The following is a 27,524-nucleotide window of genomic DNA, read 5'->3' as shown; positions in this document are numbered from 1 at the left end:
ACCAACTCATCCCATTTAATTAGTAACCCACCCATTTAACTCAATATGACCCAAATGCCTCTAAAACTACTTGAATACCCTCTTAACCTCCAAAATACCCTTAAATACCTAAAATGACGCAAATACCCCTACACTTCCAAAATTACCAGTATACCCTTAGACATCCAAAATTATCTCCAAAATCTCTAAAATGAGCAAAATATTGCCAAAATCTCTAAAATAACCAAAATGCCCTCAATATCTCTAAAATTACCAAATATGCTCAAAAACCACTAAAATGACCAAAATATCCCCAAAATCTCTAAAATGAACAAAATACCCATGAAATCTCTAAAATGACCAAAATACCCCCTATATCTCTAAAATCATCAAATATGTTTAAAAACCACTAAAATGACCAAAATACCTCCAAAATCTCTAAAATGGGCAAAATACCCCCCAAAACCTAGAAAATTACCAACATACCCCCAAAACCCAAAAATTACCAAAATACCCCCGAAACCTAAAAATGACCAAAATACCCCTAAAACCTAAAAATGACCAAAATACCCAAACATTCAAATGGGTTGGATTAAGACTTATCCAAATTAGGTGGGTAATGGGTGGGTTCATGGATATGGATAAAATTGCCACCTCTAGATTTAAGTGAAGAGAAAAGCTAGAAAATGGTTTCATTGTCTTCCTCAATTCTTGGATGAGGTGTAAGTGTATCCTCATTTATGCATCGACTCTCCTCCCCATCTTCTTTCATGCTAGACAAAACAGTGAAAACATATTCCGAGCGAAAAAGAATTTTTTAGTAATAATTATATGAATAAGATTACCTAAATCAATGCTTATTGGTTTCAAATGCTAACCTAACAATACTTAAAGATTATTCAGTTTAATAAGCTTATTTTAATTGACTAACGAGTCTGTATGTATGAATGTAGCCTTCATTGACATCCCTCTAGTCCAAGTCCCTCTTCTCTCTACCCCTAAATTCTAAAGTCAAAGTTGGGGTCGAGAGGAAAAGTATGATGAAAGATTAAATGTTGGCTAAATGTTTGAATTTGAATATATTATTTAAACCCTTTACTCAAAAAAAAAAATAATAATAATAATATTATATAAACCCACAATAACTAGGGTCTTAATGAAGCGAGGAAAAAAGCAGGAAATAAATGAATAAGCTTTAATAAAATAGAGTATTTCAACACTTTTTTTTTTTAAGAAACACTTTAAATGTTTATAACACTAGTTGAGATGATGTACACATCTAAATTTCCAAATCTAAAATTTTTTGTTTGAAATAATAAACATAAAATGAAAATGTGAATATGAAGAAGTGATTCTATTTCTTTGAAATTAAAAGGATAGGGATTGTTCTTGAAAAAAAGAAAAAAAAAAAAAAAAAAAAAAAGGAAAGAAAGAAGAGGCGTTGTTATACATTCCCATAACCAGTGAATTTGGCTTATATTCCACTAATGTTTCTCCACTGCACCGTCTCTAGATCTAGCAAAATTGGACTCGGGTCCGATAACTTGAATCAAACCCAAAAGAAAATACCCAACTTGAATCCAGGTTTTTTACCTAAAGTAAAAACATATTGACTGATGACTTAACCTGTTTTCTAAACTTTTTTTTTTTTTTTGGGTTTTATTTTTTATTATATATATATATATATATATATATATATATCATACTATATAAACTAGCAAATTAATTCAAATGTTAAACTACGTAAAGGTAACATGACGTCAACCATCCAAAGGTAATGATTGCATTGAATCAATTATCAAATAACATCCACTAAAAAGTAAAAAGTAAGTAAAAAGTCTTCTTTCTAATTTGACCATGGGACAACAAGATTAAGAGAAATTGAGTTTACAAGATAAAATTTGAGAGCATCAAAGTAGCTTAGATTGAAACAATATCTTTATATTCTCTGGTGTGATAAAAGGCTCTAAGCATTGGTCTAAGCTCAAAATTTCTGCAAAAAACCTCATAATATTCTTGCCATTGTCAATCTCATTTGCTACAAGTGAACAAACTTCTCTTATTGTTTTTTTTTCCCCTACACACACACACACACACATATATATATATATATATAATTTTATGGACTTTTTTAATGTAATAATTTAAAAAAAAAAAAAATCAAACCTAGGTCTTTTTTGGGCATTTAATGGCAAATTATTTCATTTTTATGGTGATGATATTACTAGTAAACTTTAAATTTTGTAAACTAACGAATTTATGTTTTTTTTTTTTTTTTTGATATTTAGTATTTTTTTTTTCCATTTATATATCTTTTTTGCATGTGAAAAATACGGATAGACCCATAATCCAATTTACCAAACCTGCTTGCAACACATTTATGATAACCCATTTTGACATGAACCCGGTTAACACGACCTGTTTGCCAGGTCAACACCTCTGACAAAGCATGCATAATTGCATATATGTCATAACTCAAATAACTCGGGTGATATGAATTTTTATTTGACTACTAACTTCACTAATTAACCCAAGCAGGCTTTGTCAACTTCGTTATTCCCGCTTCTTAATAAGAAGAAGAAAAAAAATCCTGCACTTTGCCTTTCTATAATTATAGAATGAGTTTTAGTTGGTTCTATAAATAACCTGTTTATTAAATGTTTAATCATCTAGGTGTTACAAATTGAGCGGCTAATCAAACGTGAACGTGCGACCTCGACTAACCACCAATATGAGTATTACAACCTTTATTTTTCTTCAATTTCAATAGCATTATCTTCCTTTTAACTTAATCTAGCCTCACACAGAGAGAGAGAGAGAGAGAGAGAGAGAGAGAGAGAGATTAATATAAACTTTGATGGACTTGCTTGCATTGCAACTAAAGATCAACCCTCACACTCAGTCAATACAAGAAAACGAACTATTGCTGTGTGTGTAATATCTTAAAAAAAAATTAAAAAAAAAAAACATAAAATAGTTTATTGACTACCTGAAGGTGACCCAACATACCTAAGAAACCTATATATATATATATATATATATATAAACTTCTAAATTTGGAAAGAGAACATCTTAATTAGCGAGTATAATAGTGTCATTATAATACTGTTCTTGGGTTTAAACCGTATATGGGAGTGTTTTAGTAATGGATTCAAGTCTTAGTCACTTTTATAGCGTATAATATTCACCTAATCATCAGCCTTAAAGTTCATCACTTTCTTTCCTACCAAAGAAACCTGGTTGCATGTACATGTTAGCTTCACTTCCTCTAAAAAGTTTTCCTGCACTGCAAGCACACACCAATTAGTTTTGCACCTATTGCAGTAGAAGACCATAAATATTTGTTCAAAGCATGCGTTTGGAGAGTTTTTTTTTTTTAATAGTCAGTTTATTTGTTTATATACAGATTTTAAAACCTCAATTTTCTAAATATAAATATATGTTTATAACTTTCAACAAAAAAATAAGTTTATATAGCAAAAAGCTAATCTAAATGCACATATAACCCAAAATCAAGTTTCTTTTCTCTTAAACTATATTGTCATTCTTGCTACTTATTCAAATCCCAACACAAACTAGCTAGCATCTTTCTTAATTAGTTTACTTTAAAGTTTAAACAACATATTGTATATATTTTATAGCCATTTACATGTAGCTTAGTTCACAGGACAATTGATATATGGCAAGTGTTCACATGTGGATGTGTCACTCACGGCCGGGCTGGCCTTGGCATGCGTTACAACATGCACCACTAGGATTAGTTCTCAATAAACTATGTGTTTTGCAAGGAGAGCATGATAGATTTAAATTAAGTGATGTTAGGGAAACTAAAAATTTATTACCTATAGCTTATAAAATGACATATCACAAATCAAAGAAAAATCATTCAAATTTCAAAAATTAATTAATTATGTTGTTTAATTAAGTGACACAAATCATATTATTGTCATATCAATTTGCAAGTTTTTATAATAAAATTTGTAATAATTTAAACATTTTTCATTTAAAATACATAATATATATTGTGGGGCCTGGCCCAAAATGATGGGCTAGTCAAATTACGGGCCCGTCTGTGAAGCATCCTGTCCGAGGAGAAGTCATAGTCCAAGCATCGTTCGAGCCCAATTACGGTAAAGAAGACCTGTCCGAGGAGAAACTCCTCCTCGGACATTACGAAGTCTGGATCAAGAGCTCACCCCAGCCATTGTAATTCACCCTCCAAGCATATAAAAATGAATAAAACCCAAAATATCTCATAGAAAGCTGCTGCCACCACATTAAATGAGTCACAACCACTCTCCTGACCGCATTAATGAGGAAAAGACCCCTGAACAGTGCTGCCTTGGCCACTGCAACTCACAAGGTGATGATAAAGATGTCTGATAGGACAGGTGCTCAAGTGGAGGCTTAGATGATCAACAAGTGTAAGGCTCAGATAAGATCGAAAGACCTATATAATGTAGTGGAATCCCTCAGAGAGGAGGGGAGGCGGAAAAAAGAGGAAAAGAACGGCGAAGAACTTAATACTCCTCGGACTAATTCTGAGGAGTCCAACCCTTCAGGCTACATCGTCGTAGGGCTTGGATGTTCAGACCGAACTCCCTTCTACATAAGCCCTCCTGAAATCAGGACCAGACCGTTGCCCAGCGACCAAAAGCAAGCCTTTTAAGCCCACTCTCTACAAATCACATTGTGAGGGATCTTTTATGTACAACCCCAACGTCATTCTTGGGCCGTCCAATAATCTTGTCCTTACATATATCATATATAGATTGATGGTCTTCACGTAGATTTGCATAATAAAAGTTGGGATGATCGGTAAAATATGTGCAATTTACACTTTAAACAAATATTTAGATGAGAGCTTTTTACTTTTTTTTTTTTTTTTTTTTTTGGGGGTGGGGGGGGGGGGGGGGGGGCGCCACTTTTAAGTTACATAAATTATTTCAAATTTATGGTTACACTGATTTTACAAAATCAATAAATGCTACGTGCCTTTGAGCATGAAATTCCAAAATGCAAGTCAAGTTTCTTGCACTTGTATTTACTGTTTAGTAATAACTTGTAAGCACTTTGATTACTATATCCATTAATCAGCTTTGAAATGAATGGATGTAAAAATTTAGCTAGTCATTTATTTAGTTAAAGTTTATATTCAATTGTTGTTATAAATTGAAAATATTTTTATTAAATTAAACTTCTCTCTTTCATTTTTACTCACCTTGCATACTCGAACTTTAACACAATTTATTCCTAGCTACCGATACAGACCTATTTTTGTGGGCAATGTTTCTTACAAATTTGTAGACAGACGTACTAGCTCATTTGGCTGGGCTTATTTGGTTAGAACCACATTTAGATTTCCTAAACAAATGCTTATGCCCTAATGCGGCTAATGTGGAATATTAAATTTCATATTAACTTTTTATATTTCTCATAAAAATGATGAGAAATGCTAACGAGTGCCATTAGGGCATTAGTTAATAATCCATGTAAAGAAAAATTTTATAGAAAATGAAAAAAAAATTTTAATATTTTGACAACTTTTTCCATTTCTTATAAAAGTGGTATCAAAACTTTCCTAAAATGAATTATTAATGAGTGCTTTAAAGACACTGGTTAGCATTTTCCATTGTTTTTTTTTAGACAAAATAAACCTATAAAAAATTGTATACCAAACCCTCTCTAACTACGTTAGGGCATGGAACACGAGGTGACTGGGATTAGGAACAGTTAACGTTAATGATAAATTAGCGGTTAAAGACGACGTAGTCTTTTGGCTAATACTCCAATAGTTTTGGTTTAGACTTAAAACTTTTAAAGAGTTTATTAGACAACTCAACCAAATGTACCCAATCCCCATGCGCACGGGCACGGCACAGACAAGAAGAACAACTTTCTCCTCAATTCTCTCTCTCATTCTTGGGTAACTAAAAACTCTCTTTACATAGAAGTTATAATATTACTATTATTAATAACAATAATATCTATCTACATTAATTTAGTCTATACTTTTTTTTACATATATATATATATATATATATTTTTTTTTTTATCAAACTACTATTATTACTAAGTGTTGGATTAGAGAATGAAAAGAAAAAAGAAGAGAATTGTACTTCACACTTTACGCAATTAAGCCTTGTAATAGCACTTAGGAATAAGTAAATATAATTTTTGATAAGATAAAAGCAACAGTTTAAGGACTAATTAAGATGGTCTCTGACTCTCTATACCAAAACACGTGTGGCACATTCCAAGTACTACAACCAACCAAAGCTCACTTTGGAAGACTTTGTAAGTCAACTTCATCAACAATCTTAAGCCGTCTGATCATATGACTATGATAAGATGGAATTGATATATATGATCTCTCTGATGTGGACCATGAGATTTGAGCCAATTTATAACTATGACAGGTAGGACCCTCAAATTCCAGCAAGCCCACCTGCAGACATGAGATAAAACCCTTTTGAAAAATGGAAAACCCTTACCCTAATAAGGGTTTAGAGAACATAAAACTGACAGTATAGCAACCACTTCTGTACTGTACGTATTGATTTTATAAAATATATAGTCTATGTTCATAATTCCTATATATATAAAAGCTAATTGAGCTGTCGCTACAGTGCAAACCTCAAATTGGAGCCAAGCAGTTAAGCAATCTTTGTCATCCTCTCAAACAACCCCCATTCAACCTTTTGAACTTTCTGCATTAAAGGTTTAAACTTAAGGGAACCTTACATGTTAAACTAATCACCGTTATATGAAGTTATAAAAGATTGATGTTAAGACACGCTTACATATTTTTCTATATATATATACTTTACAAACTGGTGTATCATTCGCCACTAAAAGAATAATTCAAATATTTATTTATTTTATCATAGTAGTGATTGTCACTCAGTTTGTATGCTCTTTATAGTAAATCTAGTAGTAACTTTAGCATTTTTCTAGAGAAATGAGTTAGTCCTAGAAAAAGAGCATCCAACTACTTAATAATAACACCGTGTATATAAGCTAGAAAGGGCATTAACTTTACAGCTTTGGTAACCTATAATGATATCTACTTCAGTCAACCTAAAAAATAAAAAATAAAAAAGAGAGAGCTGTTAATTAATCTACTTCCAAATTTTAATCTTGCAGACAAGATGTTAAAGGAATCACAGAACACAGTCACTGGTCAGACAAATTTTTAGGATTCCCATGTTCATAATTTCCAGCTCTCTAACCATTCTTTCACGTGAAATTTTCTCCAATATGAGGTGAAAATTTGTACCAACTATATATCTAGTCGGCAATTGCACATAATGGAGGTCATTATTCACGGTAATGAGTGACCTACCTACATTTGGCTCAATGGTACTTGTTGCATGGAAGTTGAGTGAGTCCGTGGCTCAATGGGGGCGGTGCTCTATGTGTTGAAATGGGTTACCTTATCAACTAGCTTAGCTTACCTACTTGTGTGAAATTATTTTCTCCAAGAATAAGAACAAAATAAGCATGTGGCAGTGCTTGCATGCATTTTCTAGAAAACCTTAGAAACTAAATCGCTTGTGATGTATGCATTAAGATTGAGAGTCTGACATTGAGAATATGATTATACGAGATAATTGTTACTTGCAGCTAAAGAAGATCTAGTAAGAGATATGATTCTGAAACATAAATAAAAAGAGAAGAATGAAACACAAGAAAGAATAAGTGTGGAATCTTTCATGGTATTTCATCACATAGATACTATAGCATTCAGCAAGGATATTGGAAAGATTTCCTAAGTAGGTGAAAATCATTAAATTTTAGACTTTTTTAAGTTTTTAATGATCCATTGAAGATTGGTTTTCATACTTAGTTTCGTCAGAAAGATCCTTTAAACTTCTTCTCAAATCTAGATACAAGCTCATTGTTCTTGCAAAATCTCCTTAAAAAATGGCCATAATTCTGCCTCGTGCTCCTTTTGTTTAGCTTTTGATGAGCTCTTAACCATAACCAAACAAATGATTCACACACACTCACACACATAGAGGAAGCATCCTGTAACCTTCAAAGTTCAAGGTAGGGTCATAATACAAAGTTTTATAGCTGCCGTTGACAAAGGCTAAGGGGTTGTAAAGACAAGTTAGTCTAATGTATTCTATTCTATCTAAACAGCTAGTGCAACTTTATATACTATTATTTTTTGTAACTATTTGTAAATTCTGCCTGCCTATTTAAGAAGATCTTCTGGTTGCTAAGATACATGCCAGCACTTTCTGCTCCACCCTGTCTATTCTTCCCACGTTTCCCACCTCAAACTCTTCTAACATCCAGTAATCTTAGCCTGTCCCATTTCCTTTTGTTTCAAAGGCCTAAAGCACATCACAGCATTATGTACTTATTTCTTCAACTCAAGGTCTTCTCTGAGCTTCAATTAGTGACTGTAGGCAGGATGTGGGGCTTGTGCATTGGAGCTTTAGTAATCATAAGCATCACACATTTTGTTTACCGCTGGAGAAATCCCAGATGCAATGGAAAACTCCCACCAGGTTCAATGGGATTTCCACTCCTTGGTGAGACCCTGCAGTTCTTCACTCCCAACACTTCTTCTGATATTCCTCCTTTCATAAAAAAAAGAATGGATAGGTAAACTTTCTAATAAATTCACCAATTCTTTTTTATCAAGAGTATTGCATTCTTCTTGTTGTGACACATTTTACTTTACAGGTATGGATCAATATTCAAGACCAATTTGGTGGGACGACCAGTTGTAATCTCAACGGACCCGGATCTCAATTACTTTATATTCCAACAAGAAGGAGTACTGTTCCAGAGCTGGTACCCAGATACATTCACAGAGATTTTTGGAAGACAGAACGTGGGTTCCTTACATGGTTTCTTGTACAAGTACCTCAAGAACATGGTGCTAAATCTCTTTGGTCCTGAGAGCCTTAAGAAGATGCTCCCTGAAGTTGAACAAGCAGCAAATAGAACATTACAACAATGGTCATGTCAAGACACTATTGAATTAAAAGATGCAACTGCAAGTGTAAATCCAGGCTAACCATTACTCTTTTCATTAAAGAAACAACAGAGAATTTCTTGTTCAGAAGTGTAATAATAATTTGGTCTTTACAGATGATTTTCGATCTGACTGCAAAGAAACTGATCAGTTATGAACCTGATAAGTCCTCGGAGAATCTAAGGACGAACTTCGTGGCATTCATACAGGGATTAATCTCCTTTCCTCTGAACATTCCCGGGACAGCTTATCACAAATGTTTACAGGTAGATGAACCAAAACCGATTATACTAGTTTGTGTCATACATATCATGCATTTTTTTCTTTTTTTCTCAATTTTTGACCATTGGGGAATGTAGATAATCAGGCAAACCAAGGACCAATTTTTCCCTTAATTGACTGACTCTTTAGTACTTCACACAATCCAGTAAATGGTTGATATTTCAGTCATGGACTGAATTGGTTTTGTCTGACCACAGGAGCTGATAAGCCTTTTAACTAAATATGACTTTCTAAGCAACCCTGTCTATGTTTCTTGGCCTTAACTATTCAAGTTTTCTCAGGGAAGGAAAAGGGCAATGAGGATGCTGAAAACCATGCTACAGGAAAGACGGGCAATGCCTAGGAAGCAGCAAAGTGATTTTTTTGATTATGTCCTTGAAGAACTTCGAAAGGATGGAACGATACTCACAGAGGCAATAGCTCTGGATTTGATGTTTGTGCTACTGTTTGCCAGTTTTGAAACGACTTCCCTCGCTATAACTTTAGCAATTAAGTTTCTTTCAGACCATCCTCTAGTGTTGAAGCAATTAACAGTAAAGAATTTCTATATTAAATTCAAGACCATTGTATTCCTTCACAACCTTTATTGTTACCAACCAACAACATACTCTAAACGTTTCTACCTTCTGTCAGGAAGAGCATGAGGCAATTCTTAACCAAAGGGAAAATGCTGATTCTGGACTTACATGGAAAGAATACAAATCAATGACATTTACATTTCAGGTGGATTAAGCCCTTTCAGTTTTTGCCTTAATAGAATATTAGAGATCATTCCTCTTTCTATTTCTACTATACAAAATTTGACGAGTTCAACTTGCAGTTCATCAATGAAACAGTTAGACTGGCAAATATTGTTCCTGGGATCTTCCGCAAAGCACTGAGAGATATACAGTTTAAAGGTATGCATACATTTACACTGTACAGGACTAGTCAGCTTCTTATCACAGTAATTAATGCAAAGAAAGTTAAGCCTAATATGACAAATAATACAAATATTGATGCAGGATATACCATTCCAGCAAGTTGGGGGGTTATGGTCTGTCCCCCAGCTGTACACTTGAACCCTGCAAAATACAAAGATCCCCTTGCTTTTGATCCATCGAGATGGGAGGTGAGTCATATGTTTGAGAACTTCCAAAGTAGTTTACTCCTAGCTTTATGCTGCTACAGATAACATGCTTGAATTTCTTATATCTTGATTGTATGAATAACACTGGCATATACAGGGAGTGGAATTAAACGGTGCAACCAAACATTTCATGGCTTTTGGTGGTGGAATAAGATTTTGTGTTGGAACAGAATTTACTAAGGTGCAAATGGCTGTGTTTCTCCATTGTCTGGTAACAAAGTACAGGTAACTGTCCCAAAATCTGTGTGTGTATGTGTGTGTGTGTGAGAGAGAGAGAGAGAGAGAGAAAGAGAGAGAGTAACCTATTTAACATTTGAACTTCCAGGTGGCAAACAATCAAAGGAGGAAATATTGTCCGAACTCCTGGTTTACAATTTCCAAATGGTTTTCACATTCATCTCATGAAGAAAGAAACAAGGGAACAACAAACAACATATAGCTCTACATAAACAAAACAGAGCAATCACTATGCTAGCCATATGTTTTGCTAGAAACACTATACCAGAGGTTCCAACTTATCTTCACACCCAGCAAGATCACTGGTCTCAAGCTGCACAGGATAATGGTCAACAAGACATTTTGAGTGCAGAAGAGGGAGAACAATTATGATATTCTCTCCACAAGCAACGATCATGCTCTACTTTTGCTCAACAGCACAGACAAATTTTTGTGTTTTATCTCAACATGTATCTATAAGATCCAATATATAACAAATTGATCAAAACAATGATTTACTTGTAAGAATTAGTGTAAATTTTTCATTGTCATCCTTCAAAAATATCTGAAAATTCGAATTGCAAAATTACATCAAAGTTTTGTCAAAAAGGATTGCATTCTTTCACTCCACCCCCTCGCCTTCCCCAAAAGAAAAAGAAGAAAGATATACAGGAAAAGAGTCAAAAGACTATAATGTAGTTTCTTGGAAATTTGTATTACTTGACGAAATACCATTACATATAATATCAATTTAAGCTCCAAAATTCTCTCTGCTTAGCATGCAGACAAAAGTGTGTCATTCAGCAGTCCACATCTACGTTTGTAAAATTCATCTTGTTTCTCCTAAATATATCTGCTTGCTTTGGACAGCCCTTTCATAGTCTCTCTTTCCTTTCTCCGTCTGTGATGCCCAATATTGTCATCAACTTGCTGAAGACTACCTAAATGCTTACTTCGCCTATGCTTGTGCTTTTCCTTGTGAACATGATCAACACAGTAATTATAATCAGTGTCTCTGCCAGAATGGTTATGTCTTCGTTCATTGTAATTGCTTCTTCGGTTATGGTGGGCACCATGCTTGTGGTGCCTTGGCTGCTCATGATGTTTATTGACATGAATGTGGTGGTGATCAAATTCATTTCTTTGGCTGATACTCTGATTATCATCCCCAAAATGATCTTCCCACCAGTCATAAAGAGGATCAAAGAGTCCTTTTTGATGTAAAAGCCATAGAAGCACAAGCACTGCAACTCAAAAGTATAAGGTATTATGTATTCCCTGCCTTTTCCAAAATTATCAATGTATGGTTCTCACATTAATGAATAAAAAAGGTTTTACCTGTTGGAAAAATTGCCAAAAGTAAACCAAACATCACTATCCAACTCATACATATATACTGTATGTGGCACCTGAAGTCAAAAAATCCAGAGCATTTTCTTCTGCTCGCCAAAAAGACATGGAATATCAGTAGGTAAACCAACTAAATATAATACTTAAATATGAGTTATACATAAAAAGCCATAATTAGGTGAAAGTAATGTCATAGTTTGACTGTTTACAGCAACATACTTATTGTTTATAATCCCAAATTTCCAAGTTCTTGCACAAGAGAGCACTTCAAAGTATTCCACATTTATTTTTTGGAATGAACCTCAAAATCTTAAAAACTTCAGAGGGGGAAATAACCCCCACCAGGCACAATTTGGATCACCAATTGTATTGTCTCAAAGCAAGCCTCGCTTAGTGCTTCTAGAATTAATGATTCCAAATTTAAAAAGAAAGTGCAACTATATATGGTTTGATGTTCACAGATTGCATGCAGATGTCAATAAGACTAAGATTCAGTGTAATAAAAGTTACAAGCACATTACCAATAGAAAAGTTATGAACGCAATGATATCCTCTAAGCAAACACATATTTTATGGTCCCATTAGAAATGGAGAATTTTCATAAAACGGGATTTTTTTTTTTTTTTTGCAACAATTATATTAAGCCACATTTAAAAATAAATAATAATAATAATAATAAAAAGTTCCTACCCCTACACGTTGGCTCTGTCTAAATGCATGTACTTGTCAAAAACTCAAAATCATTATTGTATATTCTATTGGGTCTGTCATTTTAACCATCATGCACACTATACATTATGATGGTAAGATTATCAAACAATCTAATTAATGTATTAATCATAGAATTATCAACTTTAATATCATATCATGTTAGAGCAATATAAAAGTTTAAAATTGTAGAACTAACAAGGCCTGCAAATCTAAAGTAATTTGAGTTTTCTAGACTCACTTCTTTTGAAATTTAGCTATGACTAAGCCATTTATCCTTTGTTGATAAACTACAATTAGAGGATACAAAAAAGCATGAAAATTGAAAATTTTTGGGAATCAAACTATTATGGCTTTTCAATGGGAGGGGAACTTATCCCTTGAATATGTAGGTCATGTGTTCTTTAGTGGTATATAGACTCTTGAATAAGTATACCCCAAGTAAATAGAAATTTCAACTTTCATAAAACTCTTTCAATCCCTGAAATTTTTTAGATATATCGAAAGATATGATTCCAAATCCTTAAATCTGAATCACTTTAAACTCATTTATGTATAGGAATATAGAAAGAAAAGAGAAATGCATTAATAGAATCCAACTCAGTTACCAATCTGTATTTAGCTTCTTTCAACTCAAACTCAATTTGATAGGTAGAAATATATTATAAAACAAAAGGAAATAAAAAAAGGTCTTTGTTTAACCAATGGAGTTTCTTTTTTGGCTACAAGCCTACAACTATGTGTTTTATCACATATATCACCAGAAAAAGAAATTTACAAGTGATAGAAAATCCCAACAGAACAATCCTTCATTGCCATTCATACCAATATAGAAAAATAGCTTAAAAAATGAGCAAAATTTTGCAAATAGGCTAGAATTATGAGGTATTTTAAATCTATTTTCCTTCTAGAGCAAGTACCTGCAAGTTTTTCCAGTGATGAAATCTAACAAACCTCTCCATATTTTGTTCCAAATGCTTTCTATAGAATCAAAGAAACCATTTATACCGCTCTCTGGTGGTTGAAAAGGAGTACTCTGCAACAAATTTATGATTTAAGTGTCTCTTGATGTCACTAAATTGAATGAGAATACGTGGTAATTCCTAAGAATCACTTGCAATATTTCATTACATAATTGATTTTTCAAATAAAAAATGACTTCTTAAAAATCTATAGAGAACAAATTATATTTTAGACTAAATTTTTTGAGTTAAATTAGCATTGGTTACAACTGGATATATAGGAATAGTCTTCTCCTAAATGAAGAATTGGATATATTTTTCATGCTACAGTTCCCCTATATGTCCATTAATGATTCCTTAATTAGCATTGGTGACAATATCCAAATAGTGTTTTTGGATAAGGAACTGAATTGTCAAGCTATGTGCAGTTTTTTTACAGTAAATATATCTTGAAAATTATGAAAGAGTTTATAGCGCTAAAGTTTTTTAGCATAAAAGGACATTCCAGATGTTGACAATGCAGGATATCCTTAATTAGGGGCTAAATTCGAAATATCTGAAGTCTTTCCTGAATTGTCAACATCCTAGAACATCCTTGCTATGCTGAACAACTTTACTACCATAAAATCATTCATAATTCCTCAAGCTTTATTCACTACATAGAAATGGCATATAGCTTAAAGCTAATAAATTATCTATTATCTGCCTATAGAGAAATCGTGTTTCAGAAACATAAAGGCATAATTCAAAGACCAGTAGTAATTCCTATATCCTCTAGCTGCAAACAATATTTTCTCTCCACTCACACTTTGATCGGTACCAATGTCCCTTCACAAGACACTTGTTTGCATAAATTTCTGAGCTGAAGGAAATGAAGATGTACTGGATAAATCATAATCTCAAAACTATCACCAAACCTGTGATCCGTTATCAAGAACAGTAGCTGTAGTAGTAAACTGGCACTCAGCTCTATCAGCTTCATTAAAATTAGAGTCCTTCAATATTGCTGCATTGACCAAGATTTAGTAGATTCAGCCACCTTACCAATCTCTCTCTCCTGGCCCTTACCCCTACCCTTAACAAAAAAAAGAAACCATGATTCTACATTTTTGTATCATTGATCATACCAGCGCATACATATTTGGCAGCTTGATCTGTAGTTGGATAGAGTTTAAATGATCGATTCGTAATTTCTTTTGGCTTCATAATAAAGAATTGTTCCTGCAACCGTCTGATGCTAGTGAGTAACTAAACACATTGATGAAATATCCTTTTTTTTTTTTTTTTGATAAGGATGAAATATCCATTTAAAAATAGAAAAATAGTACCTCCATGAGGATGACATCTCTCGAGCAATCAAACTGCAAGAAGGAGCATTCATCAAGTCCATAATTACAAATTTCAAATTTATTCTCAAGGCATCCATGTTTTAATTCAATTTGATATAATTTTATCAAGCAATGCCATAATATATTACTACTTGTTCGAAAGTATATTTCACCTTCCATGTCATTGAAGACCAAATCAAGACATTGATTTCAAGAGAAAATTATGGGATTGATTGCTACAGTAAATTGTGGGATTGAGACAATCAACTTCAAATTCTTTTTAACTTTTGTATGTAATCCCATTATAAATATGGATTCCATTGTAATATATTATCAAGAAAAGTATAGAAAAAAATGTAGCCCTAAGGGCTTATCCCGTGAATGTAGGCCACACACTGGCAGCTCCACATGCAAGCCAGGGTGGTCATAGGACTACCTTGACTTGCAAAATAATGCATATATATACTTGCCAAAAAATTATTACACGTTAAATTAACCTATTATGACCACCCTAATAAAAATGTTGAACACCATAATTTGAGAATTACAAAAAAATTGGGTTCAACAAAAATAAAAATAATGCTACATTCACAATATTTTCACAATACTTTTACAACAAATCCAATGTGGTAAGCTGTTACTAATTTTAATTTGGGCTCAATAATGATATTATTTTTTTTACTCACTAATAACAGTTTTTTGCATAAAATTTATTGTAAAAATGTTGTGGACATAGCATTACTCCAAAATTAATTTTGCCCCCCAAAAATAATCCTTAATCCCTTTTATAAAATTAAAAAGAAAAAGCTTAAATAACAACAATGAATATTGGCCCAGATAACAACAAACATAAACCAAACAAAAACAAGACAAGACTAAACAACATCAAGTGATCAAATTATTCAACAAAAAGCTTATTATAAAACAAAAAGATAAAAATCGCTAAATATTCAAATTTTATCTCGTTCAAACCATTCAATAAAACTAATTTCTAATTTCATTTTTCCCTAAAAAATTGTACCAAGAAAAATATTGTAGTTATCAGTTCTTGATGGTGACAACAATTATATTCTTTTTGACTTTGCAGTCGCAACAATTTTGCTTTCTTTAGCGACTGGACTCACAATTGTAGCAAATATTCAAGTTATCCCTTTATTAGATTTTATATAATTTAAATTTCTTAATGACCATCCTAAAAAAAGTTCCTAAAACCGCCACTAAGGCCACAATGCCAAACCACGTAAACTCTCGTGTCTTCTCTCTTTTCTTTTCTCCCTCACATCACAAATTTCTACACTCCTCAATGAGAAATCTACATGATAGCTAAGTCGTATTTGTATTGTATGAATCATTCTATCACATATAAGCACAGTATGAGGTTTTCCTATTTCCCTCCTCAAAAGCACAGAAAATAGAGACAACAGTTATCGGTATTAAAAAAAAATCAATTTTTTTCTTCTTGCAGTTGTCAAAACCACATGTAACTGAAAAGCAGGGAAAACTAAGCAAAGTCAGTTCATTTCCAGTTTCATAATTGAACCTAAATGACAAAATATATATATATATATATATATATATATATATTAAGAAAATTATGCAACTATTTTCCATATTGAACATATACAATTTATCAGAAAATTAAAATTCAAGTTAACATCAATCTAGTGCACCACAAACATGGGTCACATGGCTCTAGACTTTCAGTAAATGATAATCACTATAGAAGTAAACCAGCACCCATATAAAAAGATTAAAAAAGTAAAAAGATTGCAGTGTAGATTTATAACAACTATGTAATTCTCAATATATGAAAAGGGGCATTTAAAGTTTCACATGCATATCTAAAAGTAATTCGCCATTTTATAACAACTATGTAATTTGCCATTTCCCCAGCTAACCAAAAGCTACATTCCTACTGCTTGAAAACATTTCAGTATTATGACAAAATGTAATTTGGAAAAGTTCAAAAGGGATACCGTTAAGCTATATGATGCTTCCAGTTCACCAGTATTTTTAGTTGCGATTGTAGCAACTCCGAATTGAGTAAGGGCTTCAAATGTTGGTATGCTAACGCTCAAGATTTTTCCAGGGCTCCTACAAAAATATGTAAGTATATAATGCAGTGATCTGCAAGAAATGACATGACACTAGAGAAGATTCAAAGAATGAAGTTATGCTAAAAATCAAACTGAAAGGCGGAAAAAATATCGTTTGGCATCATTTGAAAAAGATGTGGTATTTTTTATAACTGCTGAAACCAAAAAGTTATACAAAGACAGGCAAACAATTGTGTAACAACCAAAAAGTCTTTAAAGTCAAAGATGTCTATAATTAGCTCAAAGCTAAATTCAAGATTTTTTTTTTTTTTTTTTCAGATAAATACTAAATTCAAGAAGTTTTCTTCCATTATATTCAAAATTAATGATTCTGGAGTTTCTAAATCTTGTATTTAAAATCTAGAAATCTAAAAGCTCTAATGGTCCGTTTGAATTGAGGAGGAGGGATGGAGAGTAGAGTAGAGTAGAGTAGAATTGGCCCAAAATTAGCCTATTTTTAGCCAGCTCTACTCTACTCCCCTCCACTCTCCCTCCCTCTCCCCTCAATCCAAACGGGCCCTAACAGTCATTCAGGTATGCTGCTTTGGATTAATACAAAATCCCCCAATTTTAACACCATAAGTCATGATACTAAGCAGTGGACTTTTCACCCTTTTTCTGCTGACTCAAGGAGCTGATCTGAAAAATGCATTTTGAAGTGAGGGAAGCTAGGCTTCCCATGTTCAACTCTAATCTGTTCTTAACAAATTTAAAACATATTCATCAAATCAGTGATATCTTCCATAAACATCATTCCCATGTATATGCTTCTTTCTCTTTTCCCCCCTTATTAGATGGGTAACTTAGCCATGTGCATAATAACGGAATTTTATAACAAGTGGTTTTATTTGCATCAGAAGTATATCATATATTACCTGTAAGCAAAATTTAAAAGGATCAGAGTCATTAAAAACGACATCCTTAGGTTCCAATTTAATTGAAAATTTACAAACCACTTCTTGGAAATATAATCCAAACTGTAATTCTGCTAATAGTCAGCCACTAAGATGTTGCACCAATTAGACATCTGACAAGATTAAATGTAAATAAATATTATCTATTTTTTTATAGTTAAATAAATATTATCTAAAATAATAATAGCAGTTATCATCTTGCATAATTCATCTCTGGATCAATAGTTGAAACAAACTTCTAGGACAAGCCACTTGTAGCAGTTATTGATGTTAGAAAATGATATTAACCTTTGGTAAACATATTCTATGTCATCAGCACTTAGTTCTAGCAAAAGATTTGTATTAAGAACTTCAGTGACTCCTATGGAGAATGAATGACTCCCTGCATTCTGCACCCAAATCAATGATAAATAGAAAGAATAATAGGCATCCTTAGGAATACAATTCATAAATGGCTAGAACATAACTGGGTGCTGGTTTATCCTTTCAAACCTTCCTTCCACACCGTATAGTGGCAACTGATTCCTAGTAATTCGATTCTTGTCAGCCTGTCAGAAATAAGAAAGCTTATTCTTAATTCAAAACAACTGTAACTATACTAAATGCTGACTTTTGATTCAAAAACTAAAAAAATCACAATCCTCTGAAGTTTTTCTAACTAAAAATGGGAAGAGAACATGACACATAAAACGAGAAAATGAATATGTGATGCCCCAAATTAATTGGATATTGATTGAGTGTATGTTGTAGGGTGCGTATTGAGTCTCACCTCGGGCATATATTGGGTTGATATGGGTTTTATTAATAACTAAAAGAGCCTCAATTGTGATTAGACCAGTCCTTTTGGGGTACATCACAAATGTGGCTAGTATTTTTCTTGGGTTTTATTAATATTTACTAATGCTAGTGTCCATGATTACATATATAGAAAGACCAAATCCTTCATATATAATATTATTCATGATGCAAAAAAAAAAAAAAAAAAACAGCATTAACCATCAATAATAAATAATTCATGTTAGGTAAATTCTTTAAACTGCATGGAGATTAGAAATCAAGGAAAGAAAAAGACAAATGGCCAACATGAGAACATAAGACAAAATAAAGTGCTAACTTTTCAATTTCACAAACCTCCCTGAAATTCCACAGCTGATTATGCAAGCAACTCCAAAATGGTGAAGCACAGAAGTTTGGTTGCCCATTAAAGGCCTCGAAACTAACACCAATTTTGTTACATTCAAGGCCATCTAAGGTAAATCTAACTCTCTCAAGCAGCATCCACAGAGAAAAATTTCCTCCCAAATTCTGTGGTTGACCAGGGCCACCCTTCCACAAAGAAAAAAGAAACTCTCAGCAATATAAAACTAAAAAACCATTTATAAAATACTCACTCAATTTAAAAATCAATGAGAAGATAAATTAAGATAAAATGATCTAAGAGATGGACATGCTGACTTTCCAAGTGCATCTCTACTGTAGCTGTAAGTTCAAAAAGTGTGCAAAAAAAAAAAAAAAAAACCACAATACAAATGATATATATGACTAAAAAGATCAATGAGACCACTCAAATGCCTTTCCCCCTCCCATACAAATGGGATGGAGTGTGAGTTCTTAGTTGTGGGTTCAAGACCCACCGAATATGTGTGTAATGTATCAATTAAAAAAAATATGACCACAAAAAAGCAAATATTTAATTCCATAAATTACTTGGTTATAAACTAAGTCTACCTTGGCTCACTTAAAAAGTTAATTTTAATCATTATGTATAATGCAGAAGCCCAAAAAAAAAAAGGCGCAACGGATAGATTAACAAGAAATTTTCAGCCAGTTTTTTGCTTCCATCAATTAAAGTGAATGGATATTTATCAAAAATATGCCTGTGAAGCAAGTATACCTGCCTGGGTATAACAAGGTAGAAGTCCTCAAATGTTGGTATATTTGTGTATCCAGCAAAATCACCAATAAGATTAACCCTTAAGAAATTATCATTAGATGTTGCTGTTCTATTTTCAGGACCCACGACCACTTCCTGATAGCAAAGAAACAGCCAAAAAGCCTTCAGTTAATAAATAATAACAAGGTTTTTTTTATTTCAATACAAAACATTAGAGAGATTGAAAATTACACAACTTTACAATTAGTATGGTTTTTCGCAATTACTTCTTAAATTCATCATACAGGGTTCAATCTACAGACTGAATATCCATGTTCAATCCAGCAAGAATATGAACACAGCATCAGAAAGATTAGACATAGCAAACAAAGTGAAAGCTGGTGTGGAGTGCCAGCATACAGCTGAACCAAGCATTCCCTCTCAGCCTCTCCATAAGCCAAAACCATAATTGAATTTTTCAAAGAATATACTTTAGTGCACCTAGCTTATTTCAGCTACCTTTTTTAAAGAGTCATCAAGAAATATCAGGCTTTGGACCAAGAGGGTACTTCAAATTTCTTTTAGTTTATAAGACATTTTTTTAATTAAAGCTTCCTTAAGCTATTTTATATGGTTCAGAATAATTTTCTTTTCTTTCATCCAATCTTTAATCCATGTCTAAATTATGTTCTTTCTCCTCTCCCCTTCCACTAAAACCTGCTGCTTCATTATTCAAGCACCTTTCCCATTAATTCTGAACAATGAATTAACAACTAACTTGCATATTGTTAGTTCAGGGACAGCTATGCTGCCCAGCCAAGGGGAAAAAAATTCAGTACCATGATTTAAAATATTACAGCAGAAGATGAGCTCAAATAGCCAATTAGAATATCTTCCTTATATTTAATGGAAGAAGGGAAATGGTTTTGATATTCACCAAGCAATCATTAATTAATAAACGTCCATTTATCAATATATTCCCCCAGATTTTAAATTATCTTACATGTCATGAATAACACATATTTAATAAGAAAAGAAAAAAAGTCACTTTGCCATTCAATAATGAATCAGTCAACTTCCATATATCTACCATTATATCTCTCTCCATTAGACTTAACTATATATCAAAGCTTGGTTTTACCAAGCATGCAGTGCATTTGCTTTCAACTAGTGTGGATAAAGTATAAGGATATTGACCCCCAAACAAAATAAAAAATTACCGAAATCTTAGATCCAGTCTTGACTTGAATTTGGACACTGAATCCCAATGATCGCTGTCCAATACCAAAAACATGGAACCTAAGTTGATCAAAGAAAATATTATTCATGGCATAATGTAAAATAGATTGCAAAATTTAAATACTCTGAACTCTCCACCCATCATCCAGGAGTAAACAATGTTAATAATAAGAGGATTGGATACATACCAGAGCTGTTATGATCTCAATTAGCTACTTCCCCAAAATATTTATATATGGCTACTTACTGAAGAACTTACCAATATTTCAAAACCTACAAACTATTTTATGAAACCTCAAAAAGTAGAAGTTGTTAATAACATAATGAAACAACAGAGCATTCATTAAACAACCATAATAAACAACTAATACAAGCTTGTATAACTAAATGCTGATTGATATACATAAATTGACATAACGCGGCATTAATGTGTTGCTGTAAACATTCGATTCACGTGTACTCCAGAAACACAAATAGTTGAATATCTTGACATCTAACTACCAAGCAAAACACTATCAAGATGAGAAAAGGTAACTGATGGCCGTACCAATCACCTGGAAATCGGAGACAATGTGCAGTGTTGGCCTTTCCTTTCATCAACTTGTCAACTGATTAAAAAATAAAACTATAATCAATCACAATGTTGTAAGAGGCATTCTGCATAAAAAGTTGAAGAGTAATGAACCATATAAAAGCGCTTACAAAAGTTTCCACATGATGAAGGCACCCTCCTCTGGGGCCCACAAGGACAACAGATTGGCTAGGCAGAAAGGATATGAAGAGGAGTAAGGAATAAAGAACACTAGTTAAAAACATCTGTGAAAGGTAAAAATAAAGAAGCATAGCTGCGTAAATGTCTAAACGTGTTCCACAATTTTCCCTAGTGTGGGATATTCAAGTGCAATAAAGGGACAGTAGATAAAGAGCAAAGTATCACTACTGAAAGAACAAAAACAGATGTAACTAAAATAATTGAAATCTATAAAAATGAAGATCACCATTGCAAAGTTAACTTATAGCTTGTTTGGATGGAGGGGGAGTAGAGGGAGGGAGAATAAGCTAAATTACCTTGTTTGGATGTTTTTTAAGGGAGGAGGGAGAGGGATTTGAAGGGGTTCGGAGGGATTCTAACTACTTTTAACCCCTCATTTTTAATTCCCCCAAATCGGAGAGATTTGGAGGGAGAGTAGAGAATAGAAATGTTTGACCAAATGGATTACCAAATTTACCCTTATCATATTAACAAAATTACAAACTATGAAAATGTTAATTATTTCTCTTCCCTTAGTTTTAAAAACATCCAAACAAAGTGGAGGATAACCATTTCCCTCTACTCTCCTCCCCACTACTCCCCTCTACTCTCCTCTCTCTCCAAACTTCCAAACATAGCATTAAGCAGTTTTATTAAATAAATATCAAAATCTTAATCATCAAAGCAAGGAAAAGCCTTCAACTCTTAAAGTTAAGCTGACACATATAAATACCGCATCTAACTCCAGACATCAACATGACACATGCAGATATTGCAATAATTCAAATTCATTAGAGAATATATAATCAAATTCAGAGAGAGTGTCGAGGCCATGATGGTATGGTATTTTTTTTTTTGTTAATAAGTATGATGGTATGGTAATTTTGAAGAATCCATATTACGTTCAAACTGCAAAAGATATGTCAACTGTTAATCCAGGCATAACTTTATAAAAATCTCAAGTTCTGCTTCAGTAAGTAGATCATAATATAAACCACTATTGTACTTATTGAGAAAAAATGTATCCTAAGTATTATTGGCACTTAAAAGAAAAATGACAGGTCCAAAAGCAAATTAGATCCAAGACGGTAGAAATGCACCTGGGTATGCTCAATAATGTGACCTTTATCATCTCGTAACCTTCAAAACACATAAAAAATCCAGTCAGCTGAATTCACTCACATAACTCTTCTTTGTTTGATAAGTGACTTCATTTAAATCCAGGAGAACTAAACCACTCTCAGTGTAGTGAAGCTACTGGTAGAATTGCATATAGCCTACTTCACCAAAAAGTATACTAGTTGAACCTTTTCAGCACAAACGCTATATAGTTAAAAGAAAGCCCCCAATGAAAACAAGACATTAAAAAATAACTATATCCTGCACTAACTATTCCAGAATTGAATGCTTCTTGTACATTGTTAAAGTATTATATGTATGGAAAGGTGCCAATGAGCTGTCTCAAATGGTACTTCCTCCTTTCATAATAATGGTTAGAGAGTGAGGTTGTAGGTGTTACTTACCAATAAAAAAATGTAAGAAAAGGCAATCTTATACTTTCAAATAATTAATTTGATAAGTAAGAAAAGGCAATCTTATACTTTCAAATAATTAATTTGATAAGACTTTCTAATAATTAGTAACAATACATATAACCTATAAGCCAACCACTCCAGGGTTGAGCTATTACAATCTCTTTCTCTCTCTCTCATCAACACCACATAGTACTAGAGGCAAGATTGTTTATGTTATTCAAATCTTGGTCACCCCAACTATGTTAGTTACTTCTATTGTGTGTATGTAAGGCCCACAATTGGGCAGGCCTACAAATGAGTAAGAGTGTTAGTGCTATTTTAAACTTGACATACATTGTTCACTTTGACCATTAAGAGTAACTACTCTTTGGGTCTTTGTTTCTATTGCATTCTATCACATTGTTCCACATTCTATAGTACGATATTTCAAAATCAAACACCACAATAGCCTTAGACTACATTAAAATTGATATTGTAGTTTATATAGAGATTAAATTTCCTTATGGTCTGTTTGGATTAAGGGAGAGAGAGAGGGAGAGGGAGGGGAAGTAGAGTAGAGTAGAGTAGAGTAGAGTAAATTTAGTACAAAATTAGCTTATTTTTAACCAACTCTACTCTACTCCCCTCCACTCCCCCTCCTTCTCCACACATTTTTTTTTCTCTTCCTTTCCTTTTTTTTTCTTTCTATAGTGGAGATAGTCGCACGTAATGACAGATCACGGCCATATTATTAAAAGCTTGTGGTAAGAACAGGTTTCTCCATCCAAACAGACCATTAAAGAATATCTTGTACATACCCTGTGTACAGCGTCTTTAGTAATAAAATCTATTTTTATTGAGAGACAGAGACAGAGAGATTAAAGCAGATCTTAAGGATATAGAATCATCAAAGCATTTATCAAATATGTAGATTCTATTCTTATAACTTTACACCCAAGTCCAAAAATCCTCCCTATTCACTAAGTAATAAGTAGCATACTTTACCAGATTGTCAATACAACTCACAGACTGCTGAAGTATATACCTCAGGCAGCTATAATTTAGTGTGAGAAAATCCATGAACATAAAAGCATGAAAATGAAGCAATTATCCAAAGACTGGATATCGAAGTTAAGAGTCCAGATAGAAATCCCAAGATTTTATGTATCTAAATTGTAATGCCTTTTAGACTTATGATGCCCATAGTCAGAGCAGGATATTATCATTATATTGCAGAGAGGGAATCTAATCCGAAGAAACATTTCTAAACCAAACACATTATAAAAATTATACAATGCAAGGTGGTCTATAACTATAAGCAAAGTTGTTGTATGCAAGATCATATAAATATAATTACCACAAATTTAAAAGTTAGTTAAATAAAGTAAATCAAATATTGTTGATACAAAAGTTGTCCTTTTTTTTTTAAACTTCTGCAACCACATAATTTTATGCTTTCACCAGAATTTTATCAAATCTCTTCAAAATTTTGAATGTTTACCACCAGTAAATGCAGATAAACTGGTAAAATCTAAAATCTAAAACAGAAGTGCAAACACTGGAATGGAAAAATCGTTACTCCACCCAACCAATTTTACATGGAAATTACAAACCAAACATTGTGAAATCATATAAAAATGAAATGTCAGGGGAAAAAAAAAAATTGCTTGCCTTTCACATATCTGCACAACTTTGGCATCAGCATCTGGCTGACATTTACGTGTCTTAACATATAACTCTTCAGGTTTATAAGGAACATCCTGGAAAATTGTAGAGTTTGCCAATGTTATAGCAATTGACTTAACAAAACATCAAGTGATGTAATAAGTAGAGGGTTTACTTAATAAAATCATCTATCATCCTATCAGACTTCTTTTCAGACTTATGGCAACAGCTTTTGCAGAAGATTTGTTATCAAATATATAAGAATTTTCTCTAATCTCTAGCACAACAAACATGTTAAAAAAATAGTTCAGTTATTAAATTCATTATTTTCTAACAACTTAAACTTTTGAGACAAGTGGTGTTTTAACATGAAATCAAAATGGGCGGTCTTTAATTTGGACCATGTATCCACTCCACCTCCCAATTAAAAATCTCACATGTTGAGCATCTGGGTTAGTAGAATAATGGTTAAAAAACAATTTAAGAAGGTAGTTCCATACTCGTATATATGTAAGCTGATACATGGCATATGCAGCAGATTTGTTGACCGTTAGCACGGGTGGTATTCGCAGTGTTTGCATGTTGCTGGATGAGTTATCCTCCACCTCCACTATTTCTGCCACTATCGAGGCCTCTCCCCCACTCTGTATAATCATTACAAATTATATGACATTTAAAGGTAAAAATTCGAGCAACACTATACAAAATAGCTTGCACTAAATTTAAATCTAAACTGGCTGCCCCTCGCTTCACTTTCACAACAAATTTATCACTATTCTCGGATTAACTTGACAAGTAATCAACATGACTAACTCTGTCCTTCTTTTTTTTCTTTTCTTTTTTGCGTTATTTTCACAAACACCTTTGCCACATTCATCTACAGTACGCCTGTAACAAAATTTTAGTAACTAAATGTAATTTTTTTAAAGTTCTTTATAGTCATGAAAATAGCACTAAGTATTACCAATTACAACAACATCATATATACTTTAATAAATAAATAAACCAAAATTTACTTAGTTTTGAAATAGAAACAAGAATTTTACAAATTATAACAATAAATATTTTTTCTCTTAATTTTTTTTTTTTTTTTTATATATAAAAAGAATATTGAAATTAAGGAGAGAACAGAAAGAGAAATGTAACATTAGAGAAAGAAGAAGTACGGAGCCACTGGGAACCGCCATGTTCAAGACGATCTTCTTGGTGCAGTTGAGATCACCGGATTCGGAACTCTTCTCGCACTTCTGGAGCTTAGATTTGGAGAGGATCTGGACTCCGGCAACGCCATGAGAAGCGAGAACGAATAAGAGAAACAAGATCGTCGTCTTTGTATTCATTTTCTTCAAAACTCTCTCAGTGATTCTTTCTCTGCTTTGAGAATTTCGTGAAACTGAAAATGTGTGTACGAGTGTGAGTGTGAGGGACACCAAAATATAGGGGCCGGTTTTGGCGGGTTTAGTTAACAAAGTGGGTTTTGATTTTGAAACTGCATGCAACGGTTTTGCCAAGGGGAGGACTCGGATCACAACAGGACAAATGACGCCCAGCTGTACGACGCCGTTTCGTGTGCTTGGGCTTAGGAAGGATGTCACGTGGCTTTATTGCAAATGAAATGGATTTAAAAGCATCTCTAATTGTGTAACTAAATGCATAAAAATTTCTATAATAGAGAATGACACCATAAAAATAGTCTTTAATGGACTCTCTATACTCGGAAATTTTTTTGGCTCATGAACAGTAGCTCATCAAGTCTGATGGGCTACTGTTCATTCTTCAAATGTTTTTTTTTTTTTTTTTCTATTATAATAATCAGGTATTGAATAAAAAAATGTTGGAAGATGTGTAGTTGTTAAAAAATAAATAAATAATGAATAAATAAATAATATTTAAATGAGATAGAGAATGGGATAGAGAATTTGTTGGAAAATGTATTTAAAAAAGTAGGTAGCTAAAAGGTAAAAGTCACTGTTCATTCTTCAAACAGCACAAAAATTTGATGAATCTGCTGGAGATGGTCAAGATCGAGATAATTTTAGACCTGGCAAGTGGTCGGGTCAACAACAGGTTTAGGTAAAAAACAGATCATTTTGAATAGATTTGTGAGTGAATTGGATCAATTGCGTTTTGAATCGAGTTAATTTGTATATAGTCACTGTGTTATTTGTTAGGGGAAGAGAAAGTTTTGCAGCTGATATAATCTTAGCATGGTTGGTCTAAGATGTTGCCTTACTATTGTATAGACTTGTTCCTTTCTTTGAATAAAATTCTGTCATTTATTCTCCGAAGAAAAAAGGTTAATCCAAATGAGGGTTGATCAATATTTTTCACATGCAAAAAAATAATAATGAATGAATGAATCAGAAAAATAGCTAAATATCAAAAATAACAAAATGCTCAAAACTATAAGTTAAATACTATTTTTTTTTTTTTTGGAGAAACAGTTAAATACTATATTGATTCTTAAGTTTACACAATTCAAAGTTCACTAATGATATCTTGGTCAATAGACTATTTTATTAA

The 27,524-nt window shown here is 32.9% G+C and overlaps 2 protein-coding genes across 2 annotated transcripts; one reads left to right on the top strand and one right to left on the bottom strand.

Annotated features, from left to right (window-relative positions):
• The first annotated feature begins 8,213 nt into the window (after positions 1 to 8,213).
• LOC126709919 (cytochrome P450 87A3) lies at positions 8,214 to 11,132 on the top strand. Its single transcript, XM_050410288.1, has 9 exons — positions 8,214 to 8,598; positions 8,680 to 9,001; positions 9,091 to 9,240; positions 9,538 to 9,789; positions 9,890 to 9,979; positions 10,077 to 10,155; positions 10,261 to 10,367; positions 10,483 to 10,610; positions 10,711 to 11,132. Exons 1-9 carry the CDS (start codon positions 8,216 to 8,218, stop codon positions 10,832 to 10,834), a joined length of 1,635 nt encoding a protein of 544 aa, XP_050266245.1. The 5' UTR covers positions 8,214 to 8,215; the 3' UTR covers positions 10,835 to 11,132.
• A 135-nt stretch (positions 11,133 to 11,267) lies between these two features.
• Positions 11,268 to 26,489, bottom strand: LOC126709920 (protein HAPLESS 2). Its single transcript, XM_050410289.1, has 18 exons — positions 26,168 to 26,489; positions 25,502 to 25,645; positions 25,008 to 25,096; positions 22,923 to 22,962; positions 21,774 to 21,831; positions 21,619 to 21,679; positions 21,053 to 21,131; positions 19,854 to 19,988; positions 19,091 to 19,285; positions 18,427 to 18,507; positions 18,248 to 18,348; positions 16,926 to 17,043; positions 14,950 to 14,982; positions 14,749 to 14,842; positions 14,539 to 14,627; positions 13,580 to 13,695; positions 11,940 to 12,040; positions 11,268 to 11,845 (listed from the first exon to the last, which is right to left on the bottom strand). Exons 1-18 carry the CDS (start codon positions 26,339 to 26,341, stop codon positions 11,445 to 11,447), a joined length of 2,109 nt encoding a protein of 702 aa, XP_050266246.1. The 5' UTR covers positions 26,342 to 26,489; the 3' UTR covers positions 11,268 to 11,444.
• Positions 26,490 to 27,524: the final 1,035 nt, after the last annotated feature.

Source organism: Quercus robur, chromosome 12, assembly GCF_932294415.1.
Source record: "Quercus robur chromosome 12, dhQueRobu3.1, whole genome shotgun sequence".
In the NCBI taxonomy this organism is placed as follows: Eukaryota; Viridiplantae; Streptophyta; class Magnoliopsida; order Fagales; family Fagaceae; genus Quercus; species Quercus robur.
The sequence above is the reverse complement of the archived record's forward strand: the minus strand, read 5'-3'. Positions and strand labels throughout refer to the sequence as shown.

Bases quoted from the DNA above. Each gene is read 5' to 3' on its own strand.
- LOC126709919 (XM_050410288.1), top strand. From the start codon at position 8,216: ATGCCAGCACTTTCTGCTCCACCCTGTCTATTCTTCCCACGTTTCCCA. The intron at 9,002-9,090 runs GTAAATCCAGGC...TGGTCTTTACAG, and splicing joins TAAAAGATGCAACTGCAAGT to ATGATTTTCGATCTGACTGC. The intron at 9,790-9,889 runs GTAAAGAATTTC...ACCTTCTGTCAG, and splicing joins TAGTGTTGAAGCAATTAACA to GAAGAGCATGAGGCAATTCT.
- LOC126709920 (XM_050410289.1), bottom strand. From the start codon at position 26,341: ATGAATACAAAGACGACGATCTTGTTTCTCTTATTCGTTCTCGCTTCT. The intron at 18,349-18,426 runs GTTATGTTCTAG...ATTTGGGTGCAG, and splicing joins AAAGGATAAACCAGCACCCA to AATGCAGGGAGTCATTCATT. The intron at 12,041-13,579 runs GTACTTGCTCTA...TTTGGCGAGCAG, and splicing joins ATCACTGGAAAAACTTGCAG to AAGAAAATGCTCTGGATTTT.